This window comes from Cricetulus griseus, chromosome 5 (genome assembly GCF_003668045.3).
Source record: "Cricetulus griseus strain 17A/GY chromosome 5, alternate assembly CriGri-PICRH-1.0, whole genome shotgun sequence".
Taxonomy (NCBI): domain Eukaryota; kingdom Metazoa; phylum Chordata; class Mammalia; order Rodentia; family Cricetidae; genus Cricetulus; species Cricetulus griseus.
Window position 1 is genome coordinate 81,466,520 of NC_048598.1, and position 27,891 is coordinate 81,494,410.

General features: G+C 33.0%; 1 protein-coding gene across 1 annotated transcript in view; it reads right to left on the bottom strand.

Moving 5' to 3' along the window:
• The window catches only part of Cdh19 (cadherin 19), an 86,794-nt gene that overhangs the window by 52,202 nt on the left and 6,701 nt on the right, over positions 1 to 27,891 (bottom strand). The window contains exons 3-7 of the mRNA XM_027418129.2: positions 20,127 to 20,246; positions 17,634 to 17,798; positions 10,737 to 10,921; positions 9,965 to 10,218; positions 2,108 to 2,229 (exon numbers count right to left, since the gene is read on the bottom strand). Coding sequence (XP_027273930.2) covers positions 2,108 to 2,229; positions 9,965 to 10,218; positions 10,737 to 10,921; positions 17,634 to 17,798; positions 20,127 to 20,246 — 846 coding nt within the window. The remainder of the gene's footprint in view (positions 1 to 2,107; positions 2,230 to 9,964; positions 10,219 to 10,736; positions 10,922 to 17,633; positions 17,799 to 20,126; positions 20,247 to 27,891) is intronic.

Below are 27,891 nucleotides of genomic sequence, written 5' to 3' on the forward strand. Positions count from 1 at the left end.
GGTGTTGTACATATGAAGTTCATTTTAAAATGTAACACAAAGTTCTAGTCCTTAAAAGCAACTACTACAAACTCTTTAAGAAAATTAAAAAATATATATAGGTTAGTTGTGAGTCATCTATATCAATCAATTCTTTTGTCAACCAAATATACTTTTATTCATTATATTATTATTTAATGTATGAAGACTATAACATTCTGAGTCTACAAAGACTGACTATGGGGCTAGAGGTATTGCTCAGTAGATAAATAATCCTGTCACCTTGTCTGAATATCTGATATCTGTCCCTGAAATTCACATAATAGTAAGAGATAATCAACCTCATAAGTTATCCATTTACCTCCAATTATAAACCAATATTTTCATATGAATGTTCACATACTTAATTATGTACACACTATCACAACTAAAAAAATACGTATAAAACACTGTCTATAGTTTATAAAGATTTTTCCTAATCACCTATTTATTACCCCTAGTATAAGAAGATAAATAATTTATTCTCCCCATGTATGACAAAAGTTAGAAATGTCTTCTTTTTAGAATTTTGTTAAATTAAAATCATTATAACTTGAAAGTTACTTCATAGAGCAAACTTTTTTTTTAATTTCAAATTTTCTCTAGAACTGATGATTTATTATTCACAACAGCTTTGCAGCGTGTCATCATGAGCCTCTTCATGTTTCTAGCATTGAAAGTCTTGGAATTTTCTCTCTCTGACAAACAGTCATTATAATATTTTTGCTATCACTTACCACTTAATTGGTCATAAAATTCAAAATGTAGCATCAATGCCACCTGTCTTGTTCAATATATAACAACATAATAGTGAAAAAAAAAAACAGGCTAAATTTTCTTTCCAATCTAAAATGTCACATAATAGCTATATGTGTAGTGTGTTATAAGACAGGTTTATGTATTGAGCATTAACAATTACTAAGAAAGCCCCAAATATTTTTTAATTATTGCTAAAATCAATAACTAGGAAGATATGATATATTCTGTGTGCAGTCTTCATCCTTTGCTGTGCTACATTCACTATGTTCAATAACTAAAAAAAAAATAGGTGTCAATTTTCTTATGAATATTACTTTTTGCTTTAATCAATATATTTGAACAATAAATGACTAATTCACAATTTAAAGGGCAATATAAAGCAACAAACATGTATGAGTAGATGCATTTTTATAATAAAAAAAGACAGTCTACCTATGTCTGAAAAGCAAGGTAATCAATTTATAGTCACTACTGAGAATTAAAACTTGAATGACTGAAAGCAAGAAGTGGGCACAATTTTGAAATGAATTCATGTTTTTGTGATATATATGCATAATATACATATATATAATAAATGTTCCTTGAATCTTTCATATACTACAATATGATTTGATTGAAATATGATTTATGTTAAATGTGCTTTGGTACTAATATATAAAATTAGTTCTAATAGTTCATTCTAAAATAGATAAGGTAGCCACATTCCTTTTCAGTTTCTACATATTATCTACATATGTATAAATAGTCTAACACATTATGGCTAAAAAGATATAACTCAAAATTCCACTCAGTAGATGAATTATTTGCACAGCAGTGAGAAAAAATTAAATCAGCATTTTAGCAAATGGCGAGCTTAGGAATCAATACCTAGTCAGTAGCATTATAACTATCTTTTCAAATATATCTGATAACTGATTGTACATGTTTTTTCATGAAACAGGCCATTAAAGTATTAACATGGAGAATATATGCTAAATGAAATATACATTTGTATTATTTTTAATTTAAATATTTAACCATCAAAAAGCATGACATAAATACATTTTTAAATGAAGTTTTCATTATACTGTTTCATTAAATCTTTGTTTTTAATTAAGCTAATATTTTTAAATGAGGCAAACCTAGTATTTAGTAGTTAGTTCATAGGAAGCTTCTGTTACAGTCAGCATTTACTAACTTACAATAAAATTGCCTACATATATGAACTTACACATAAATTTTTAATTTAAATTTCTACAAAACTTAACGTATGTCAACCTATAATTTCAAATTCATGTAATTGTTTACAAAATATAATGACTGACTGTGGAGCTGGTTAGCCAGGACTTACATGCTTCTGTAGCTGTGACACTCAGGTTGTACCAAGCACTGACCTCCCTGTCAAGCAGGTTAGTGGTAATTATTGTTCCATTGTCATGGATATGGAACATTTTGCTTCCAGTGATTGAATATCTGCACCAAAAGGTAAAGAAATATTAAAACAGATAATATTATCTAATTTATAGAAATGCTAAAGGGAGCCCCACTTTCAAAGCTGTCAGATAAATTATTAAGTGCATTTTTTGCATAGCTAAGTTGTTGCTGAAAAATTCCAACAAACTACCTTCACTTAAGATTCTGGTTAGAATAAATGCTGCTTAAAAATAGTGAAGAAACAACAATTAATAAAAAATCCTTGAATTTGAAAAAGAATGGGAGAGGGTTATATGGGAGAATTTTGAGGAAGCAAGAGGAAGAAACAGATTATATAATTATATTATAATGTCCAAAATAAATATAAATAATTTTTGAAAATGGTAAATTTATAGAAATTTAGAATGATACTTGGGTATTCTAAATGCAAATGTACGACTTTCCTACTCATATTCTTGACATACTTTGAATTGATAAATAGTTGAAGGAAATTTCAAGATACATGATTGTTATGAACTAAATTACAACTACATCATGAATGAAATTTCTGTCAACCTCTTTTCATTTCTGTTTGAGAAGTAAGCACTTTTCTTAGTCCTGTTTTACCCTGTTAGACTTCACCTTATACAGCAGACATTGTTGAAATCAGTAAGTTATATCATGTATGGAAATATGAATATCTACAAATGTTTAAAACAAACATTTTATAATTTTTAACGTGAAGAAATTTTCTATACATACCATAGCAACATATTATTATTTTGTGAAATAAACTTTAAATACTAAAAGCCTTTTCTGTCTACTATCCCTTCACTTGGGTAAATATATAAATGATGAATTTAGTTGAGTATTCTTGGAAAGTAGTTGGCAGAGAAATTTTTAGGGGGTTGGTGGTGGGCAAGAGAGTAGGGGAGGGAGAGGGAAATGGGATTGACATGTAAAACAATCTTGTTTATAATTTAAATAAAATAGAAATTCTTTCATGGATAAGTCGTCTCAATCTACAATACGGGCAGCCTTTGAACCCCTCAGTATTTATTATCTGCTTGGGATTGATTAATAATTATAATTAATGAAGAGTAATATCCATGGCTTAGATGACTTAGATGACTTAGATGACACATTACTGAAGATTTTCCAGAAACATACATGAGATTTGCTACATTTATATGGCAGTGATGTGGTTATTTTATACTTGTGTTGACCAGTTTAAAAAAATGTAGTAATAATGTCAGGCGTTGTGTTCAAAAGAAGGTTAAAATAGGAATTAGAGAAAATGAGAATTTAGAAGAATTCATTTTTGTATTCACTTATCACAAATATCTACAAGGGGTGCATTTTAGAATAAACAGATTTGCTGGCAAAATTTAGAATTTTCGGGCTTGCATTTTTATTTAACATCTAATTCTGTTTATATACACACTATTGAAGACAAAGCCAATTAAAAGCTTTAGGAGAAATGATGTTTTTATCAGAGTTTAACAAGCATCTGCTAGAAATTAGGACTATAGACAAGCTCAGACAATTTGGTCTAGATTCTATAGGAAAATTAAACTAAAAATTAAAACATGTAGGGATTATGCTTTTTTAGTAAACTGAATTTATATGTTCTCCTCCATGTTTCATAATTTCACATGCACTGAGTAGTTAACTATGTTTCTATGGTCAGGCATAGTTTCCCTCTTGTTGAATGCTTTTTAGGTACAATTAGAGAGCCTTTACTTACCACCATGATATATGTGCCACTCCTGAAACTTTATGATTAACCTGTTGAAGGCAAAGTTTCCTTCCAGCCATGTCTTGCTGCCCTGAAGTCCCAATTAAACAAACTGAGGCTTATTTTAATTTTAAACTGTTTGTCTGATGGCTTACTTTTCTATTTGACTCTCTCTTAACTATTAACCCATTTCTATTAAACAATGTATTGCTATGTGTCTGTGGATTATCTGTAATTCTCTGGCATGTTACTCCTTCTGTGGCTACATGGTGTCTCACTGGTGATTCAACTCCCTGTGTTCCTCTCCCCAGCCTTCTCCTACTCTAGTAGACATGCCTGTTCTTCCTGCCTATACATTGGCCAGAAGAGCTTTACCCATCAAACAATAAGATACACATATTTATAGCATACAGAAATACATCCCCCATCAAACTGCCATGCTTTTTGTTGCTGTGGTAACAGCAGATAAGTGTAGTACTTCCCGTAATTATAAGGGCTATTTTTTTGCAACAGATATGACCATTACAGAATACAACAACCAATCAAATCACACATTTGTGTGGAGCCATATCATAATGCACATTTCTACAAAACACTCCAACACCTACTGCTCATAAAATTTAGCTGAAGAGGGAGAAAAAGATTGTAGGAGTCGAAAGATATCAGGAAGGATTTTGTGAGATTATGTTACTAGTGACGTCAGAAGGTAAATTTGAAATCTCATTTGTATAACTGTGGAAATATTGGTCATCAACAACAACAAAAAACAAATAAACATGCCAAACTGCATTTGAAAAACTCAAGAAGGCTTCAAATGTGCATGAAAAGCTGTAGGAATTAAAGGATCCTGAGCATGGTAGAAATGATTTTCCTCAGGGAGAAACACACCAATTGGTATCAAATACAAAATGATTAATCCTGAAAAGATTTATATACATATATGTGTATAAAATACCTGTACACATATATATGAATAAACATAAACAATGTAACAACAATTAGTGATAACAAAGGTTGTGAGGTCATGGATTTGAAAGAAAACATAGAGGGTTATATATGAATGGAGGAATATTACAATTATATTGCAATATCAAATATAATATAAAATTCAACCATTCAACAACCAACAACAACAAAAAATCAGATCTAGGCTTCTAGGAGCAGTATCTAAGCTAGAATAGATGCACACTTCTTACTCTTTTCCTTATTTTCTTCAAGAAAATCCTGTCTACATGAATCTATGACAATTGTTTGCCAGTCTGTATTCAGAAGATTAATTAATATTTGCTGACCTTGAGTACAGTTGAAAATTTCAATATGCATATCTCCCTTTATTCCAGCTGATAGTATTTTTAAAGAAATGAGCACAATCTGTAATCTGGCTCTCAGTCACCCTTTCATAGTGCTCACACATGAAATATTCTGAATATCTGATACTTATATCAAAATTCATAACAGTAGAAAATAATAGTTATGAAGTATCAATGAAAATAATTTAATGGATGGAGGTTACTACAACATGAGTAAGTGTATTAAAACATCCCAGAGTTACAATGGTTAACAACCGCTGGCCTACAACTTATAGGGCTCTCCAAGCTGACTTAAAACTCAGAGCAATGTTCCTGTCTCAGATGACTAACTGCTGATACTGCATGCGTAGGGGGCCATTCTTGGTTATTATTTCATTTTATAAAGTAAGAAAATAGTCATAAAATTAATCAATATTAAGACATTTGGTTCTTTTTACATTTATGATCACTTCCAAAGTGACAAATATTATTGTTAAATCTCTCACTGATCAATTAATTTGTATTTTGAAATAAGTTTACTCTTGAAAACTGTTACATGATGATGTTCATGTAGCTTCATCTGCAAATCTTTAAATCCAGTTTTGTGTCAAATCCTAAAAAAAAATATTTTTCTAATATTTTTCCCTAACCTACAATTATAAGGAGATATACCAGCTTTTCCATGATGTTTATTTTCATGAACATGCCTAAAAATCCTCATTGTATTTCACTGTTGTGTTTTTTCCTTGCCATACTTTTTCAATGTCTTTTATTTTAGTAATTGTTTATGTTGAAAAGAAAATTAAACTTCCATATTAGTTATTTTTAACTTTCATGGTTTTTACAAGATTAATCTCACTTATTTCAGTGGTGTGTGTATGTGTGTTTGTGTGTGTGTGTGTGTGTGTGTGTGTGTGTGTGTGTGTGTGTGTGTGTGTGTGTGTGTTTTCAGGCAGGGTTTCTCTGTGGCTTTGGAGGCTGTCCTGGAACTAGCTCTTGTATACCAGGTTGATCTCATACTCACTCCACCTGCCTCTGCCTCTTGAGTGCTGAGATTAAAGGTTTGCACCACAACTGCCCAGCTAACTTCAACATGTTTTAAGTAGCACTTAAGAATGCCTTTTATCACAGGCTCTATTTTCATACATTCAAGCTCATTAAAAGCAATAGATGTTTGTTTCAGAAAATGTCTTATTTTTTGAGCATTTTTTCAAGAATAAAAAATTGTTATACATTCTGAGGAAGAATAACACAAACATGTTATTTCATTTCATGGTATCATATCAGTGTTACATAATAGTGATCTGTCTTGCTAATGGTGATTGAAGGTATACTTGATCAATTGATTAGTGCAGTGTTTGCTAGGTTTTTCATTAGAGGATAATTTTCCAACAGTTTTTTTAATAGACAGAACTCTTGGAAATATTGTAAAACAATCTAAGTTTTTTCAAGCTGTCACCCAGCTGTGTTTTCAACAACAAGTTGATCAAGGCAGACATGTTTCCATGCTGGCGGAATTGATGATTTCTGTTCTTTCAGGCAAATATTTTTATACCAACATATTTCTATAAATATTAACAAATATTGGTTTCAAAACATAAGCAAGTTTTTCCAATGACAGTCTATGGATTTTGATATCTATGAGACATGAGTAACATTTCCATAGGAATATTGAAATATAACTGTGCTAAAAAGGCATTGAAACTTAATTATAGCCAATGCCATAGTCCTCCTTTGAGATACCTGCATTAATTCTGTCCTCTCTTCATTTGCTTACTACATCTGTGCATTGACATGTATTTATTTACTTTATTATCATTATTTATATGTGTGTTTGTGGTTGTGAATAAACTTCAGCATTTAACAAAGTGTAGAGTCAAGAACAAATTGCATTATTGAGTTTTTTCTGCCATCCATATACCAGGACCTGAGCTTAGTCATCCTCAGCATTATAGAAAATGTTCCCCTTATTGCATATTGGTCATCTCACTGGCATATATATATACCCCAGTGTACAAATTAGGGAAGCAAATATGGAACAATTTAGTTTGTAGAAGACATTATTCAGATGAAAAAGTTCTACCTCTTTTTTTTTTTTTTTTTTTTTTTTTTTACCTGAAAGGGACTTGTGTGTGCAATGCTGTCTGGGTAATACTACAGTGATTATTTTTTTATTTAGAGATCATAAATGGAATGTGTTATAAAATTCTTCATATAAGTTTTAATGTCAATACAATTATATATATTATATATTTCAAAGACATATATACGCATTTTTCACACATACATACACATTTCTGGAAGACATATACCTATAAATATATAATTTTTTGATGAAACAAAACACAGCCAACTCATATAGAGAAATATAATCTCATCTAAAAATGTGCTCTCATGCAATGTATCTATCTCTTTAATGGTTGCCTTTATTGACTTCTGTTGTCCTGATAACATTCTTTGGTTTTTAGCAATATCATTTAATTATCTAAGCATATTGGAACATGACTGTCTTTTCCCTGTGTGTTCCTCAGAGTTCTTACATGACACCAGCCATATAATTTCAGGTCCAAAATTGGCTTTGCCATACCTGTACCTCTACAGTAACTATGTCCCAAAAATATTCTATGCCAAAAAAAAATGGGTACTGTGCAAAGTCCCTTCTTGCACCAGGGAAAAATACTACACTCTGGCCCTGGACACATGGGGAAGGGCCCAGGATCAGCATAGGAAGACTTGGTGGACTTTGCAGAGCCCCCGTTGAGGGCCCTACCCTGCCTGGGGAGTGGTGGGTGGATGGGGTGGGGGTGGGCTGGGGGTGGGGGAGGAAGTTTGGGGGTGAAGGGAGGGAGAGGGAGAAGGGACTTGAAATAAGCTTGTTCCCTAACTAGAACTAATAAAATAAAAAAAAATGAGTACTGTCAATCAACATGTCTTTGGAGAGAATTCTCAGCAAAAATTATGTTTTCATTACACTTGGGAAAGTGTCTTAGTAGAGAGTCAAGTGGTTGGATAAGTGCAGTGATCTGCTAATTCCTTGTGATAAGCTCCATTGCAATCACAAGTTATTTTCTAAATCTTGAAATTATGTGTTTAGAATCCAGAAATACATTTGTTGCTTTCCATTATATATTTTGTTTGATTATTATGTAGCCCATAGTGTATGAAACTAGTTTCTTTTTGCAATAGAGAAAGAAAGTATCCTCACCTTACACTCAAAGAAACTCAGAACAGTGTCATTATATCTGCATTTGAAGGGAAAGATCTTAAGTAAATAGATTAAAAAGAAAGGAAAAGTGTATCTGTCTAACCACCACATAAGAACTTCTGTGCATAATCAATGCATCCAAAGAGTAAAACAGTTCTCAGCTTCTGAATCAATATGTATCACATCATGTAGATTTTGGATAATGGCATAGGAAAATTTAGTACAAAAGGGAAATTGTTGAAAGTCAATATAGAAAATGTTGGAATTTATATTCATCTCAATTATAGCTCTTGTTTTGAGAAAAAAATTATAAATCATCAACCAAAAATGGCTTTTAAAAAATAAACTATATTTGTTTCTCTAGACAAAGACAGAAATTTATCTGACCCTGTTTTAATATCCCTTCAGGCCTTATTGCTAGGAAACAACATTTTAAAAGTATTTTTAGTTAAATAGTATTCATATGAGTGATGTATTGATCATCATTTTTAAATTTATGCTTAGTACACTCAAGAGAATCTTTCCCCTCATATCCATTCCACAGTTAAAGTATTAGAGGGGAGTACAACATGGCTCAATTCTTAATAGCTTTACTCCCAAAGTTGGAAATCTGAGTTCAGTCTCTAGGGAAGAGATGGGAAAAGTAAAGACCCAACTCCCAGAAATCATGTGAATGAGAACTGATGGACCCAGTAAAGAACCTCAACTCCCAGAAATGAACATGCTAGTACTACTACCACAGGATGAAACATACTGATGTATATCACATCAACACACACACACACACACACACACACACACACACACACACACACACACCCCACACATATGCCAGCAAACATATTCGGATCTGAGAACTGGAAAGATGGCTCAGTGGGTTAAAACATGTAGAGTTAAATCATAAGGACCATGTGAAAATCTTGGGTTGTCATCTTATGAACATGCTAGTACTATTGCTTGTGAAGATATAAGTACCTATGATACCTGCAGGCTTATAACCTACTACCATATTCAATGAAGGACTGTTTCATGGGAATAATTTAAAGGATGATAAAGCAGGACAAACTCTTGTCCTCTGACATCCACACATACATATCAAACACACCCATGGGCAAATATACATGCACACACACACACACACACACACACACACACACACACACGCACACACGCACACACTCACACACGCACACACACACACACACACACACATGCACACACACATACGCACACACATACACACACACACACACACACACACACACACACACACACGCACACAAACAAACACACACACACACATACACACACACTGTATGGTGGTGCTGAATTTTAGGTGGGGATTGTCTTTTCTTGCACATTTTCACCTTGGCTGCTTCTATGCATTTGGGACAACACAGGCTATTTAAACTTGATTATTCCTGCTTTTAAAATCTGTTAAGTAATATATAAATATCTAGGTTACAAAAGTCTTGTTTTGCATTTTCAATGAACATTATTACATGCCAACCTGTTCAGTCATCTACTAAGACAATGATAATGTGAGTAAATATAAAGACATACCTTATAGGACATTGTCTTCGATCTGTGTCTATAGCAGATACTGTTCCTACAATTGACCCACGTGGCATTTCTTCAGGAATTCCAAATATATAATATGGTAGGAGGAAAACAGGAGGTTCATCCTCATCTTCAACTTGAACTTTAATGTAGGTTGACGAAGCATTTACATGGGCTGTTGCAAGCTCCTCAGCAACATGGCGGTTTTTAACTTTAGCCCTAATGCCATAGTGGTTCTGGTGCTCAAAATCAAGTTTCTACAAATAAATGCAGTGTTCTCAGAGAAAAATAATTTCAGTTAACCATTTATTTATCTATAAAATATTAACTTATTGATGTATCCGTTTTTTCATCTAGGCATGATTTTAATTTATGAAAATTGATTTGTTATAATCATTAGTCAGGCATCAAAATTTGAATTGGTTCACACCAGTACTATAAGATTTTTTTGTTTTTTTTTTTAAATAACTATAGTTTAATTTAGAAATAAAATTCTATATTTATGGACTTAATAGTTTAGAAAATGGAGAATTACTCTCTTACTAGGTAAAGGTATATTTATTCCAAAATAGATTTCATTTAAAAATTCTAAGAACACTTGTAAATTTATAAGTACTTTTAAAATCTCTATTAATCATATGTAACTAATTGTATTTCCCAGCTACATACCATGACAGCTCAATTAAATCATTAACAAAACAAATAATAATCAACAACTAATTATAATTATATATGTATATTTTTTACAATTATTGAAAGATTTGAATATATGTACCTTTTTTAGTATAACTATCCCTTCTTGGGTCTCATTATCAGTGATTATGTCAAATGTTTGTGAATCATCCTCTTCAATGCTATAGTCCATTTCGGCATTCTCTCCTATGTCATCATCATATGCCATAATTTTTCCTATAGTTGTTCCACTGGGTGCAAATTCAGAAACAGTGAAGCGGTAGAAACCTTTGCAAACAAAATTCATTAGTTTAGGATAACTTTTGTACCATATGAAAAGGCAAATTTTATAATTTCTTTGTGCTCCTAGGAAAGCACATGCCTTTCCTGCTAGCTAACTATTCTATATTTTAATATTGTTTTCTATCTCTCTTAGAAATTGTTCATATACGTTTGCTATTTTTCATTTATTTGGGTAAATTTAATTATCTACTTTAATTATCAGAATATTCTCCAAAATGCACCATATTATTATTGCATATATTTTAAATTTCTATTCATGCATTTCTTCTCAAAACTATTAGCATATTTTATTATATCCTACAATCAAATAAATTTAAAATAACAAATTTTTGGTGATTTTTTGATATCTGATGTTACCAAGAAATTTTAAAAATAATTTTAGACTTAAAATGATGTCAAGAATGCTGATAAATCCAGATGTTTCTTTTTTGTACAGGATTGTTTTGGCTGTTCTGGTTTTTGTTTTTCCATATGTAGTTGAGTATTTTTTAATTTTAAGGCATGTGAATAGTTGGGCTGTAGTTTTGATGGGGATTTCAAACAACATCCCTCACTTCAAGCTCTACTATATATAGAGCTATAGCAATGAAAAGAACTTGGTATGGGCACATAAAGAGATGGGTTGGCCAGTGGAATCAAAACAAAATCTGGTATTAATACACACACCTATTTACACATGATTTTGACAAAGAAGCCAAAATTATATAACGAAAAACAGAAAGCACTTTCAACAAATGTTGCTGGCATTACGAGATGCTGACATATAGAAGATTGTAGATAGATCTATATCTATTGCCATGCACAAAATTTAAGAGCAAATGATTCAAAGACTTCAACATAAATCCAAGCACACTGAACAATTTAGAAGAAAATGTGGAAAGTACCCTTGAAACATTGGCACCAGAGACCACTTCCTGACCATAACACCAGTAGCACAGGCACTGCGATCAACAATTAATAATCAGGACCTTCTGAAACAAAGAAGCTTCTATAAGGCAAAGGGCATACTCAACAAGATAAAATGATAGCTTACAGAATCGGAAAAAATCTTTACATACCCCACATCTGACAGAGGACTGATCACAAGTATATACAAAGAACTCAAGAAACTAGACACCAAAAGATGAGATAATCCAATTAAAACTTAGGGTAGAGATCTAAACACAGAATTCTCAACAGAGGAATCTCAAATAACAGAACGTTGGTCAATATCCTTAGCCATCAGGGAAATGCAAATCAAAACAACTCTGAGATAATATATTACACCTGTCAGAATGTCTAAAATCAAAAACACTAATGAAATATTATGTTAGAGTGGATGTAGAGTAAGGGAAACAATCTTCCCTTCCTAGTGGAAATGCAAACACATAATAGCAACTTTGGAAATCAGTATGGCAGTTTCTCAGGAAAATGGGAATTAGTCTCAAGACCCAGCAATACCACTCTTGGGCATATGCCCAAAGATGCACACTCACACCAAAAGAACATCTGTTCAACCATGTTCATAGTAGCATTATTTGTAATAGGCAGAACCTAGAATCAAGTTAGCTGTCTGCCAACTGATGAATGGATGAAGAAAATATGGTACATGTGCACAATGGAGTACTACTTAGGAGAAAAAAAAACAATGATTTCTTGAATTATTCAGGGAAATGGAAGGAACTTGAAGAAATCATCTAGAGTGAGGTAACTCAAACACAGACAAACATGGTATGTACTCAATCATAAGTGGATATTAGACTTAGAACAAAGGATAACTAGCCACAATGCCAGATAAGCTAGGAAACAAGGAGTCCCCTAAGAAAAACATATATTGTCCCTCCAAGAAGGAGATAGTAGTAAGAACTCCTGCACAATTAGGCAGCATGTTGGGAGGAGAAAGGGAATTAGGAGAAAGAAGAGGGAAGAAGTGGGGGGGAGGAGGAGAACATGTGGAATCAAGGAAGTTAAGTTTGATAAAGGACAGAGAAAGAAGGCAAGGAAAGAGATGCATACCTCGATAGAGGGAGGCATTTTGGGGTTAATGAGCAACTGGCACAAGGAGAATTCCCCGGAATCCAGAAGGACGTCCCAAACTAAGAATCTAAGCAATGATGGAAAAGTTACCTTAAAAGCCCTTTCCCTATAATGAGATTGATAACTACTTAAAATGTCATCAAAGAACATCCACCCAGTAGCTGATGTAAGGAGAAACAGGTATTCACAGCTTCGCACTGAGCTGAACTCCTCTAGTCCAATTGTATAGAGGGAGGACTGATGAGCAAAGGGGTCAACACCATGTTGGGGAAACTTAGCTGACCTGAGAAAGTGAGACTTTAAGAACTCCAGACTGACAGCTGGGGGACCAGCATAAGAACAAAGTACGCCCCCCATGAGGGTGTCAGTTGCGGGGCTTGGGCAGTCTACAAGGCCTCTGACAGTGGAACCAGTATTTATCCCTAGTGCATGAGTTGGCTTTTAGGAGCCCGTTCCCAGTGAAGGGATACTTTCTCAGGCTAGATGCAAGGGGTAGGGTGGCCCTCAGTCTTCTCTAAAATAATGGAACAAACTTTTAAGATCCCTCATGGGAGGCCATACACTCTCTGCAGAAGCCATATGGGGTAGGAAAGACAGATGTTGGGGGAAGTTTGAGGTCACCAGGGAGAGGGAACTGGGATTGGCAAGTTAAATGAGATTCTTTTAATTTAAATTTTAAAAAGTTAAAAATAAAAGAGATTAGATTGAACAAAAATCTTTGAGCTTTAAGTATAATAAAATACTTCTGAAGATTTGATCTCAAATTTCATTAACCATGTTAAAAACAGAAAGTTCACCCAAAAGGTGATGGAAAGTAAATGGAGTAATAATTCAACATGATTGGTGATGAAAATATTATCATTGAATTGGTAATGAAAAATTGATGGTGGAGGACTTTAAAAAATCTGTTGTAGTGATAGAATGCAGGAATGGTTTTCTTTATTTGGAGAAATAGCATGAATAAATATAATAAAGAAAGAAACCATTATTACAGTACTATTTATGAAACATGCTTAGATGTAGGAACGTTCTTTCATGTCAATATTCTAACAATGGTAATGTGTAAAGTGAGAAGAATTATAAATAATGGAATTACTTAAAGAGAAGTTAGTTCTGTTATGACTTTCTTCAAATCATTTCACAATTTTTTTCGATGTTATTTATTGCTTTAAACATAAAACCATACTAGTTAAATATGTCTGATATTCTACCACTTTATTTTTAGAATAAAAGTAACAAATTATGTACTAGAACATCTTTCATTTATAAAATCTTTGATTTCAGAAATTAAAATAATGAATACCTATCATACATTTAAAATGAAGTTCATGGGGAGTGAAAAATAGATTAGTAATTAATATCTCTTACTGCTCTTTCAGAAGATACAGATACAGTTCCCAGCACCTGTATCAACGTGTTCACAAATGTCAACAGTCATACTTCCAGGGAACATAATGGTGCTTTCTGCCACACATTCATAAGGCATATTTAGACACACACAACTAATAAAAATAAATCTTAAAAAATAAAAATATAAAGGGAGGTTCTTTCAGTTTAAATATTAAAATTTACACTAAGCTATTATTTTTTCAAAATAGAAACAATAAAAATATTCCCTTCCACCCTCACTTTATCTGTGTAGTTTACCTTATATTAAGAAAAAGCTTATTTAACCATAGATTCCATACAAATTATTCTTCTCAAATCTTTTAATAATATGTGAGCATAAAAATGTTTTCTATAGTTTATGGAAAAGCAAAGCAGGTAAAAGCCATTATACCTGTACGTTCTAAGGTATTATTATAGTGAGATTATTTTACATTTTTGGTAATGTTGAATGCATCTATAGTAGATACGATTTTGTTTTTGTTTTTTGAGACAAGTTTTCTCTATGTAACAGCCCTAGCTATTCTTGAACTCACTTTGTAGAACAGTCTGGCCTTGAACTCATGGAGATCCACCTGCCTCTGCTTCCTGAGTGCTGGACTTAAAGGCATGCAACCTCACTATCCAGCAAATGATTTTTAAATATGAACTGAAGCAATTGACATCTGAGGAAATAAAATTCTAGGAGGAGCAAAAAGGCAAAGTTTTGACTGTTCTAAGAACAGAGGAGAGGTCAAATTCTAGAGTGAGAAACATGTGTTCATAGACAGCTCAGTAATGACAAAGCATTTTTGGGCATGACAAGTTTATACTAAGGATTTCACTGTCTTCCATGAGTAAGATGAAACACTATGGTGAGAATATCTGCTGTTCATCTAACAATTTCACTAAAGTTGTGTTGAATTGGGAAATGTAGACCAAAGTCATATGCAGAAAAATCAGATGAGAAGCCATTGTGATGAGAGGAGAAATAAAGGTATTGACATGAAACAAGGAAAGAAGTGTTGTACTGGAAATCACTTAAGTACTTTAAAGATAGCATGAGGAGATTTCTTATATTATTCAAGTTTTAGTTTAAGAAATAGAAGCTGAAAATAAATCATTGAAGATTTTTAAGAAAATTATTTCTGATTTTCTGATGTAAAAGAAAAGTATTCATGTATTGGGTTAGGTGGGTGAGTTTGTGGTGTTTATCTGAATATTTGTGTATAAAATATATATTTGTGTGTGTGGTGTGTGTTTAAACTTCTGTGGGTTTGTGTGTTTCCATGTACGTAATTGTGTGTTTGTGAATGTGTGATGTTCTGCAACGTGTGTGTATTTGTATGTAAATGTATCCTAACTTGCTCAGAGAATATGGAAAAAAATTACTATAACATTCACCAATTCAAACAAAGTAAGAGATTAAGTTTGAAATGGGTTTGTCACAGTTTAGTATGAAGTTAATCATTAATTTTTGATATACTGTTATGTGTGAATTAAAAACATAAAATTTCTTCATGGGTAGTAGAAAACTTAAATATGGTATTTATTAGGTAGAAACTATCCTGGATAAGAGATTTGAAGCATACCTAATACTACAGCATGAACTTAACAAGAAAAATTGTGATATCATAAAAGTGTGTAATATATACAAGGAAGAAGTTTCATTGTAGTCTAATAGTCTGACACTAGTGTTATATAGTTTATGTATGATTTTTTGATTGCTGACCCAATCACATTATGTAATACATAACCTTCTGTTAGGCTAGAAGAATAACTATTATGGGATTGACAAGTATTGCCTGAATAGAATTATGTCTAGTCTTGAGAACTGGTAACTTTGTATGTGTTTACACATTAAAATCCACAGTAAACTGTCACCTTAATGAAACAATGAAGGCTGCCAAGGTTCAAAGTTCAGCTGTGAACCCCTGTTGATTGCAATAGGTAAACAGAAGCAAACAAAAACCTACAGTGCTAGCCCTATCAATGTAGTACATATTACATAGGAAGAAATGTAAAAGAAACACTTTGGGGGAACGTGGATAGTGAGGAGTGAGATAGGCAACCAAAAGATAGTTTCTTAAATGATATACCTCATGATGTATTTGCCTTACTTGAAAAGTTGAGACAGAAGAGTTGCTATGTGTTGTAAAACTTTGTGAAATACAGATTAATACCAGGTGTCAATAATTAAAAAAGAAGAAACTCATAAATGAAAGACAAAAATGACAAAACAGTATTAACAAAACCTTGAAAATATAAAAATTCAATCCAAATGAAATTACAATTTCATTTCTGTATGTCTATAGTCAATATCCAGAAAAGTATACTATGGCTGAACAATATATCTGCTATTCTCTTCATTTTTTGTTTGTACTTATTAAATGACATTATATTATGATAATTGAAAATTGTTAATGTTTTTTAAAAATGTTTGTAAATGTTTTCATTTTGACCAAAGAGGTACTCCTTTAGAAAGGAGAAATAATGAAATTTCACATGATATAAAACATAGAATAAACAAGCAGATCAAATGTTGCCATCTCTTGCTAAAGAATATAAACTAAAATTTCAAGTTAGATTATTACTTGGATGTTCAGAGAACCAATTCTAAAAATTATTCATCTCAATTTCCTATGATTCAAAGAATATGTTTCTTGAAATAGCCAAAGGAATCAGGCTTTCACATAAAATTAAATAGTCAATAAACTAAACTGACACTGAGAATTTACCCTGTCTCACTTAGTGCCCCACTCTAAGCATGTGAACCCATTGAAGTGGAAGTAGAAGCAAAAATATTGTGCATAGATATGTCAATGTGAAAAATATTAGTTCACTGGATGTTTCTGAGATGTGTGGTCAGTCCAGAATTAGCAGGCAACCTATGGATTAAGATTGTCCTCCAGCTAACAGGCATCAAAGACATTGAGTCTAGTTCTAGCAATACAGACAACTGAACAATGCCAACAATCTAATGAGCAAGGAAAGGGATTATGCCCAAAATATATAGGAAGTGCCACAGGATGTTTTGATAATAACATATTGAGACCCATACCAAAATTTACAAAGATGATATTTCAGTTGTCAGTTTGTGGCAATTTGTGACTACAGCCATAGTAAATATATAGATTGCTCCTTGTTTATTCCATGTTTTTAAAACTAATAAGAACAACTCTACTATATAAAATCAGCACATTTATTTTATGTATTTTTGTACTGATGCAATGGTCTGTGTTGAGTGTAAACTTTAATATATGTGCATATTGAAATGACATAATGTACATCGAATTCCGAGACACTTTCTACTCACTTTTCTTGAATATTGGCTTGTTGTCATTAATATCAGACAGTGTAATTGATACAATCGTTGTTCCAGATAAGGCTCCAGGCTGACCAAGCATGTCTCTGGCTTGAATAATGATGCAATATGTATCTTGTAATTCTCTATCCATTTTAGAAGATACTCTTATGACACCTTTAAAACAGTAATACAAATTGAATTACTATTATTACCCATGACCCCTTGTTAGCTAACTTCTTAAGCATCTTATGATATAACTTTCATTCTCTTGTATGCTAGTCAATAACAAAGATAAGTGTAATAGTAGTATAATTAATTACAAATGTTTTTCACTGTTCTCAATATATCACTAAAATATAACTATACACTTATTACAATAGAACAGGGGGTTCAGCCAAGTTATTCAGGAGCCTTACTTTTTCCCAATTCAAGAGATGTCTTTTATATAGTCTCAATAACTTAGAAGGCAAGTCTTTTCCATTCTTCCCTTCATCATTACTTATCCTATTATGCTTTTTAGCAAAATGTTCTTTACAAGAACATCTAAATTACATTACATTCATTCTGTTTTTCTCATTAATTCTTCATATTCAATGGGTAGTTGACAAATTTAGCATACTTATGATATTTATATGTTTATTAAACATCTGTAAGTTCTATGACACAGAAGCCCTTGTTTATGATTTCTTCCTTTTTTTCTATTTTAGATGTCACAGAGTGAAACCTTGAAATTTACTTTATGTGGAATAAGGTCTGGAACAAAGTCAGCATTTTACAAAGATTTATGAAGGTATTAAATCCTCATGTTTTAATATGAATGAAACAAATGATAGCTCAAGAAGGAAAACACTCAGGGGAAGAGAGAAACTTATTTATTGTTGGTGGGAGTGCAATCTGGTATAGCCATGTTGAAGTCAGTGTGCAGGTTCCTCAAGAAACGGTAGTCAATTAATTTACACCACTCTTGAACATGTTAAACTGAAAAAAAAACATGCAACATAACTACTTGCTTATCTGTGTTCACTGCTGCTATATTCACAATAATTAGAAACACCTTTCATTGTTTGATGAATGCATAATAAACATGTAGTGCTTTTACTCAATGGAATAATTTTTAGCTATTTAGAAAAAAAATATAAAAACTGCAGATAATGGATAGAGGTAGGAAAATATTACCCAATGTGAGGTAATCCAGACCCAAAAAGATAAATATCATTTGTTGTCTATTATACGTGGATGTTAGCTTGAAAGCTTTCAGTGTAAACATTAAACCCAAATAACTACAGAGATTAGGTACTTACAGCTGGTAGTAGAGTTTCTGTCCAATATGTTTAAGGCCCTGTCTTCAATCCCAATAAAATACCTACTTATTTTAAAATATTCTTTAAAGAAAGATAGAAGTGGATTCCCTTTGTCTTCAAGGGTATTCAAGTGATTAATGCAAACTGGAATGGAAATGATAAAAAACTCTTTGTTTAAAAAGTGTAAAATGACCCTGTCTTAAAGACAAAAATGTGCAAAATTCACAGGTGTGTTTTAAGGGACTTCATTACCACAGGATAGCACATATATAACATTATATATCAATCATAGACATCTAGTTAGGAAAGTAAATGTATTTTCATGGATTTTTGCTTCAGATTCCTGATGTTCCTCTAGTTGGAAACTTTTAAGATGCAGTCAGCCTTTTGGTAAATGACATCTGTGCAATTTCCTATAATATTTTCTCTCAATAATTTTCAATTGCCTTGTTGCTTTCTTTCCTCTGATAGACTTATAAGTCCCCTCACATATATTTTATATAGCACATATTAATATTCTGTGACATGACATGGAAAATCCAATTTCTGAATCATTGAAACACTGTTTAAAATTTTAGTGAAATTAAACATTAGGGAATAATTTTGATGGGGAATGTACTGTGTATGTTTATCTTATTGATTGTTAAATAAAATACTGTTTGGCCAATGAGACAGCAAGTAGATGGGACTAGGAGTCAAAGAGGATTCTGGGAAATGTAGTAGAGAAGTGATGATCCAGGCAGGAAGTGGCATAGCAAGGAGACTCATATTTAAGCGAAGGAGAAACAGGAAGGGCCCTCTTTTCCCCTCTGCTCCTGCTCCAGCGAACGATGTGATCCACAGCAAGGAGGGATGCCAATAAGGCATCCAATAAGATAAGTCTTATAACATATATAGATTTATGATAGTTTAGACTGAACTAGCAGATGAAAATCCTAGTCATTGGCAAAGCAGCTTTGTACCTAATACAAGTTTCTGTGTATTCATTTGGGCCCTAACTCCAGCAGGCGGCTGGCATAAAGTGTACACGTGGCACTGGGGCTCAGCGGCTTTTGGTGGAAAGATTTATCGTAACATAATTTCACACCTAATTTGGAAATATGACATCTATTTTCAAACATGTATGTAGCCATGTGGTATAAGCTCACATTTTCCCTCTTGAAAAACATAAATGAATGCATTTTGTAAAATTCACAAATACCTGTTGTTGGTTCAACAGAAAAATATGGTTGGCCTTGTTCTAAGTTGTATAGGATTCGAGTGTGATAGCCAGTTGCAGGGTCATCAGCATCATTGGCTGTCACCTTGATAACAAATGTTCCTAAAGAGAAGAGATATACTATAAGTAAATTCAGATGTGAGTAAATGGATTCAGTTCAGGAAAATAAGCAAAATTGTGACATTGAAGAAAAAATCATTTCATACTTTAGTTTTCAAATGAGAACTATAGTAATTTATATACAAACAAGACAGTAAATGTATAAAAATAAGCCTCATTCCAACAAGGTCTGAAAACTATTAGCTTATCAATTTAAAATTAAACTGCTAAGTCATTCGTTGACACATAATATTTATAATATTTCCAAGATGCATGGTCACCAGAAATACTTGAAGAAAAATATCAAAATATCAAAGCAATCTGTAGATCAAACAAACAAATAACAATGGAAAAGATTTGTAAACATTATTGAAATGAGCTTGAATGTTTATCATTTGAAGAAAAGTAGATTGCTCAAGGCATCTTTAATTGTCCTTGTAAATATCCACTTGACATAGATAATGAAAATAAAATAAAACATGTATATAAGGTAAACATTACTATTAAAATTCTACATATATGTAATTTTTGTACATCTACTATAAACTTTAAAAGATTTAAAATAATTTTGTTTAAATACTGAACTTTTGCCTTGTATCTCTTAAACTTAAAATTTCTACCCATGAATCTAAGGAAAACATTGTATTTTTGATAATTTTATATTCTTCATGGATAAGAATGAAAAAAGGGCACAAAATCAAGTAAACTTCTCAAGTCTCTTCATGAATTTTCCCAGCCAAATTCAATTTCATTAAACTCAGTCCCTATGTAGTGATAAACTGCATGTATTTTAACTTCTGAAAATATAAATTGTGACTATGATTTGTTGTTTTGTTTCTATTTTATCTTAGTATTTTGTTTTTTAACCTTTTTGAACAAACAGCATATTTTAGAAAATAATTTTAATGTATGCGTTCATCCATATCCTTATCTAATTAAAAACATGAGATAAAATTGAAATGTATCCAAAGAAAATGTTTCCTTCATCTCTTCCAAATCTTAAAAATCCCATATATTCAGCATATTAAAAGTTAGCTTAATGTAGTAAATGAAGAAATCCCTTAAAGAAATTGAAGAAAGATGAAAAAACCCTTGGAGGAAATCAGCAAAACCCTTAAAAATTGTCAAGAAAACCAAGCCAAAAAACATGTAAACGATTCAAGACATAAAAATTGAAATGGAAACAATAAAGAAAACACAAGTAGAGAATTCAAGAAATGGAAGTCTGCATAGATGAACAGGAACTACAGACTCAAGCATCCCAAACAGAATATGAGAAAAAATTCAATCTAAAGTCCTTCTAACAAAAGATATGCGACAAATCTGAGACACTATAAAAGACCAAATCTGAATATAATAGCAATAGAAGAATATTAGCACAGGGCATTGGTGGCACATGCACCAATCACAGCACTCAGGAGACAGAGGCAGGCAGATCTCTGTAAGTTTGAAGCCAGCCTGGTCTACAGAGCTAGGTCCAGGACTGGCTCCAAAGCAATAGAGAGAAACCCTGTCTCTAAACAACAACAACAAAAAGAATATCAGCTCAAAGGTTTAGTAAATGTATTACAGAAACCACTGACCTGAACAAGGAGGAAATCTTGGTTCCTAGATTGATAGTTGGGAAACCAGCATGGGACTGATCCTGACCCTGTGAACGTGGGTGTCAGTGAGGAGACTTCAGGAATCTATGGGGCCTTTTGTAGTACCTCAGTCCTTAACCATAGAATAGGAATAGACTTTGGGAGCCCATTCCACATAGAGGGATACTCCCTGAACCCAGATGACAGCACTCTGTATACAATTTCCTTTAATTGTTCAGTCTCAAAAATCTTCCACATGCCTCTAGACAAATAATGACCATCATAATTCACTTGTAGATAAAATTTCATTACATACAAATTATAATTTGTTGTGATGATATTTGTTGGTCATGAGTTAAACTGATATAAATGATATAAATATAATTCTAGTAATTAAATACAGTCATTTATGACTCTATTTTTACTTTTAAACAAAATATTGTCATTAAATGACAATACAATAAAATACATTATATAAAAGAAGAAAGTGACCATAGAAAGAAGAACTCATTATGGAAGAGGAAGAGGGAACACCCAAAGAAATGTGAAGGTGGACAAGGTATTTCTCTGCTTTGCTTGCAAAACAACTAATTTAATGCAGTTTTAGAAATATTTTAATAAAATTTGGTTCTGTCACACATTATTCAACTACATTTATATTGTCAGTTGTGTTCTATATAAGAACGATATTATCTCTTAATAAATTCAGAATGGCCTCATTAATTTGTAGTTAGAATTTTAAAAGTAAAAATTCAGGAAAAATATAGTGGGAAATATATTTTACAAACAATTGATACTGATACAAATCTTCCACAAATAATCTTCAAAATATGTTATCACATTTTAAAATAATCATGACCAAAGCATTTCTCTATCATTTAAAACAGATTTTGAACTTAGATTAGCTGTATATTGTTCTATACAAAGTTTGGCAGATTTAATAAAATAATTATTCATAACCATATATTCCCTTGACTTCAAAGATAATTTTTATTGAAAAACAATCTTATTTTACATAACAATCCAAGTTCTCTCTCCCATGCATCTTCCCATTCCCCCCACCAACCCACACATTCCATGGCCCCCATCCACTCCCTAGAGAGGGTGAGGTCTTCAATGAGGGACTCACCAAAGTCTGTCATATCATTTAGGGAAGGGTCTATGGCCTCCCCCGTGTATCTAGGATAGGCTGAGAGAGTAGTCATACATGGGAAATGGGCTCCCAAAGTCCATTTGTGCAGTAGGGATAAATACTGGTTCCACTGTCAAAGGTACCATAGACTGCCCAGGCTTCCTAACTGATACCCACATACAGAAGGTTTGGTTCGGTCCAATGCTTGTTCCATCAGTTTTACCACTGTGGTTTCTGTGCTTCCATTTGGTCAGATCAGCTATTTCTATGCATTTCTTCAGCATGGTCTTGACCCATTTGGTCACCCCTCCTTCCTCTCTACAAGTGAATTTGAGGAATTTAGATCAGTACTTAACTGTGTGTGTCTATTTCTGCTTACATTAGCTACTGGTTGAAGGCTCTAGGATGGCATTTAAGGTAGTTTTCAATGTCATTACAGGGGAAGGACATTTAAGGTAATCTCTCCACTATTGCTTAGATTCTTAGTTGGGGTCATCCTTGTGGATTTCTGGACATTTCCCTAGTGCCAGTTTTCTCTTTAAACATATAATGGCTCCCTCTATTAAGGTATCTCTTTTCTTGCTCTTCTCTATTCTTCCTCCAACTCAGTCTTCCTGATCCCTAATGTTCTCCTCCCCTTCTCTTCTCCCTTCTCATTATTCTACCTCCTTCCGCCATTCCCACATGCTCCAAATTTGCTCAGCTCTTATCACTTTCTTCCTCTTAGGGAGACCATGTATATGTCTCTCTTTTAGTCCTCCTTGTTTCCTAGCTTCCTCTGGATGTGTAGATTGTAGGCTGGTAATCCTTTGCTCAATGTCTAGTATCCATGTATGAGTGAGTACATACCATGCTTGTCTTACTGTGACTGGGTTACCTCACTCAGGATGGTTTCTTCTAGTACAGATTGCCTGCAAATTTCAATATTTCATTGCTCTTTTTTTCTCACTAGGTAGTACTTCATTATATAAATATACCATATTTTCTTTATACCTTCTTTGGTTGAGAGGCATCTAGGTTGTTTCTAGGTTCTGGCTACTAAAAATAATGCTGCTATGATCATAGTTGAAATTGTTGTATGAAATTACATCCATGGGGTATACGCCTAAGAATGGTATTGATGGATCCTGAGGTAGACTGATTCAACATTTTCCTGGAAAACCACCATACTGATTTCCAAAGTGGCCACACAAGTTTTCACTTCAAACAGCAATGGAGAGTGTTCCCTGTTTGCAGATCCTCTCCAGCCTAAACTGTCATTGGTGTTTTTGTTTTTAGCCATCCAGGCAGGTGTTAGATGGTATCTCAGGTTTGCATTTCCCTGATGACTGAGGGTGGTGAGCAGTATCTTAAGTGTCTTGTAGCCATTTTAGATTCTTCTAGTGAGAATTCTCTATTTAGTTCTGTGCCCCACATTTTAATTGGATAATTTGGCATTTTGGTGACTACCTTCTTGAGTTATTTGTATATTTTGCAAATCAGTCCTCCATCAGGTGTGGGGTTAGTAAAGATCATTTCCCATTTTGTGGGCTGCCATTTTGTCTTGTGGACTGTGTGTTTTGCTTTAAAGAGCTTCTCAGTTTAAGGATGTCCCATTTATTCATTGTTAATCTCAGTGTCTGTGCTACTGGCATTATGTTCACAAAGTGGTATCCTATACCAGTTCATTCAAGAGTATCTCCAAATTTCAGGAAGCTGTCTCCTGTACCAATTTGTTAAAGGGTACTTCCCAATTTCTCTTCTAAGAGTTTCAGTGTGGATGGATTTATGTTGAGGTCTTTGATCCATTTGGACTTATGTTTTGTGCATGGTAGTAGATATGGATCTATATACAATCTTCTACATGTCCACATCCAGTTATGCCAGCATCATTTGTTGAAGATGCTTTCTTTATTCCATTATATAGTTTTATCTTTTTGTCAAAGATCAGGTGTCCCTAGGTTTGTAGGTTAGTAACAGAGTCTTCAATTGGATTCCATTGTTGTACCTGTCTGTTTTAGTGACAATACCAAGCTGCTTTTATTAATATGGCTCTAGAGTAGAGCTTGACTTCAGGAATGGTGATGCCTCTGGAAGTTCCTTTATTACAGGGTTGTTTTGGCTATCCTGGATTTTTTGTTTTTCCTTGTAAAGTTGAGTATTGTTTGTTCAATATATATGAAGAATTGTGCTGGGATTTTGATTGGGTATGCATTGAATCTGTAGATTTCTTTTGGTAAGATTATCATTTTTACTCTGTTGATCCTACCTGTCCAAGAACATGGGGTATCTTTCCAGTTTCTGGTATCTTCTTTAATTTCTCTCTTTAATGAATCAAAGTTCTTGTCAAAAAGGCTTTTCACCTGTTTGGTTAGAGTTACCCCAAGATATTTTATGTTGGTTATGGCTCGAGTAAAGGGTGATGGTTTTGTTATTTCTTTCTCAGCCCATTTATCATCTATATAATAGGTCTATAGATTTTTTGAGTTAATATTTTATCCTGCCTCCTTACTGAAGGTGTTTATCAGCTATAGGTGTTCCTTTGTAGACTTTTCAGGTCACTTAACTAAACTATCATATCATCTGCAATTAGTGAAATTTTGACTTTTTCATTTCCAATTTGTATCTCCTTGATCTCCATTTGTTGTCTCTATCTAGAATTTCAAGTACAATATTGAAGAGATAGGGAGAGAGAAGACAACATTGTCTTGTTCCTGATTTTAGAGGAATCATGTTGAATATCTCTCCATTAAGTTTGATGTTGGGTGTTGGCTTGCTGTATATTTATCATTTTTAGGTATGTTCCTGTTATCCCTGATCTCTACAAGACCTTTATCATGAAAGGGTGTTGGATATTGTCAAAGGCTTTTTCAGCATCTAGTGAGATGATCATGTTTTTCTTTTCTTTTTCAATTTGCTTAAATGGTGATTACATTGATGGATTTTCATATGTTGAACTATCCCTATATCCCTATATCTATATCTAATTGACCATGGTGGATTATTTTTCCCATGTAGTCTTGGATTTGATCTTCTAGTATTTTATTGAGCATTTTTGCATAATTGATCATGAGAGAGATTAGTCTGTAGTACTCTTTCTTAGTTGTGTCTTTATGTGGTTTGGGTACCAAGGTGATTGAAGCCATTTAGAAAGAGTTTGGCAATGACCCTCCTATTGTGTGGAACAATTTGAGGAATTTTGGTTTTAGCTATTCTTGAATTTCTCGTAGAATTCTGCACTGAAACCATCTGGCCCTGGGGTTTTCTTGGTTAGAAGATTTTGATGACTGCTTCTATTTCATTAGGGGTTATAGGTCTATTTGAATTTTTATCTGCTCTCTATCTAATTTTGGTAAGTAATATGTATCTAGAAAATTGTCCATTTCCTTTAAATTTTTGGATTTTGAAGAGTATAGGTTTTCAAAGTTTGACCTCATGATTCTCTGGATTTCTGCAGTGTCTCTTGTTATGTCCCTGTTTTCATTTCTGATTTTATAATTTGCATCTTTTCTCTCTGCCTTTTGGTTTGTTTGGATAAAAGTTTATCTATCTTTTTTATTTTCTTGAGGTACAAATTCTGTGTTTCATTGATTCTTTGTATTATTTTCTTTGGTTCTACTTCATCGATTTCAGCCCTCAATTTGATTATTTCCTGGTATCTACTCCTCCTGGATGAGTTTACTTCTTTTGGTTCTAGAGTTTTCAGGTGTGCTGTTAATTCTCTAATATGACAATTCTCCATTTTTTTTTCATGTGAGCACTTACAGCTATGAACTTTCCTATTACCACTGCTTTCAGAGTGTCCCACAGGTCTGGGGATGTTTTGTTTTCATTTTCATTGAATTCTAGAAAGTCTTTAATTCCTTTCTTTATTTCTTCCTTGACCAGGTGTGATGCACTTGAGCATTGTTCAATTTCCTTTAGTTGGTAGGGCTTCTGTAATTTGTGTTGTTGTTGAATTCCAATTTTAAAACATGATGGTCTGATAAGATATAGGAGTTTACTCCATTTTTTATCTTTGTGAGTTTTGCTTACTTTCCAAGCACATGGTCAATTTTTTAGAGAAGATTCCACGAAGCACTCAGAAAAAGGTACTTTTGTGTTTGGATGGAATGTTCTATAGATGTCTGTTAAAACCAATTGGGTCCTTCATGTCTATTAGTTCATTTGTTTCTTCATAAAGTTTCTGTCTGTTAGTCCTGGCCAGTGGTAAGTGTTAGGTGTTGAAGTCTCCCATTGTAATTATGTGGGCTTTTTCAGTTTTAGTAATGTTTCTTTTATGGATGTGGTTACATATTAATTTGGTGAATAGTTGTTCAGAATTGAGAATTAATCTTGTTGGATTTTTCCTTTGAGGAATATGAAATGCCTTTCTTCATCTCTTTAATTAACAATTAATTTTTGGATGAAGTCTGATTTGTTAGATATTAGGATAGCTACACTGTTTGTTTCTCATGTCCATTTATTTGGAAAATCTTTTCCCAACCTTTTAATCTGAGATAATATCTGTCTTTGAAGTTGAGGTGTGTTTCTTCTATGCAGCACAAGGACCTTTGTATCCATTTTGTTAGCCTGTATCTTTTTTTCATCTGTTTTTTATTTGAATTAGAAACAAGATTGTATTCATGTCACTCCTGGATGTTTTTATAGAGAAGATAGGACCTTCAATATTATCAGGTATTAATGACCTTTGGTTGTTAAATCTTGTTTGTTTTGGATTTGGTGGTGGTGGAGGTATTCTGTGTGGATTTCCCCCTTTTTTCTTTTGGTATTTGGAAAAGTGTGCTTCTCTATTGCCTACGTTTTTGTGAGTGTAGTTAACATCCTTGGGTTGGAGTTTTATGTATAATAATTTTTGTAGGACTGGATTTGTGGATATGTATTTTTTAAGTCTGGTTTTGTTAAGGAATATCTTGGTTTCTCCATTTATAGTGATAGAAAGCTTTGCTGGTTA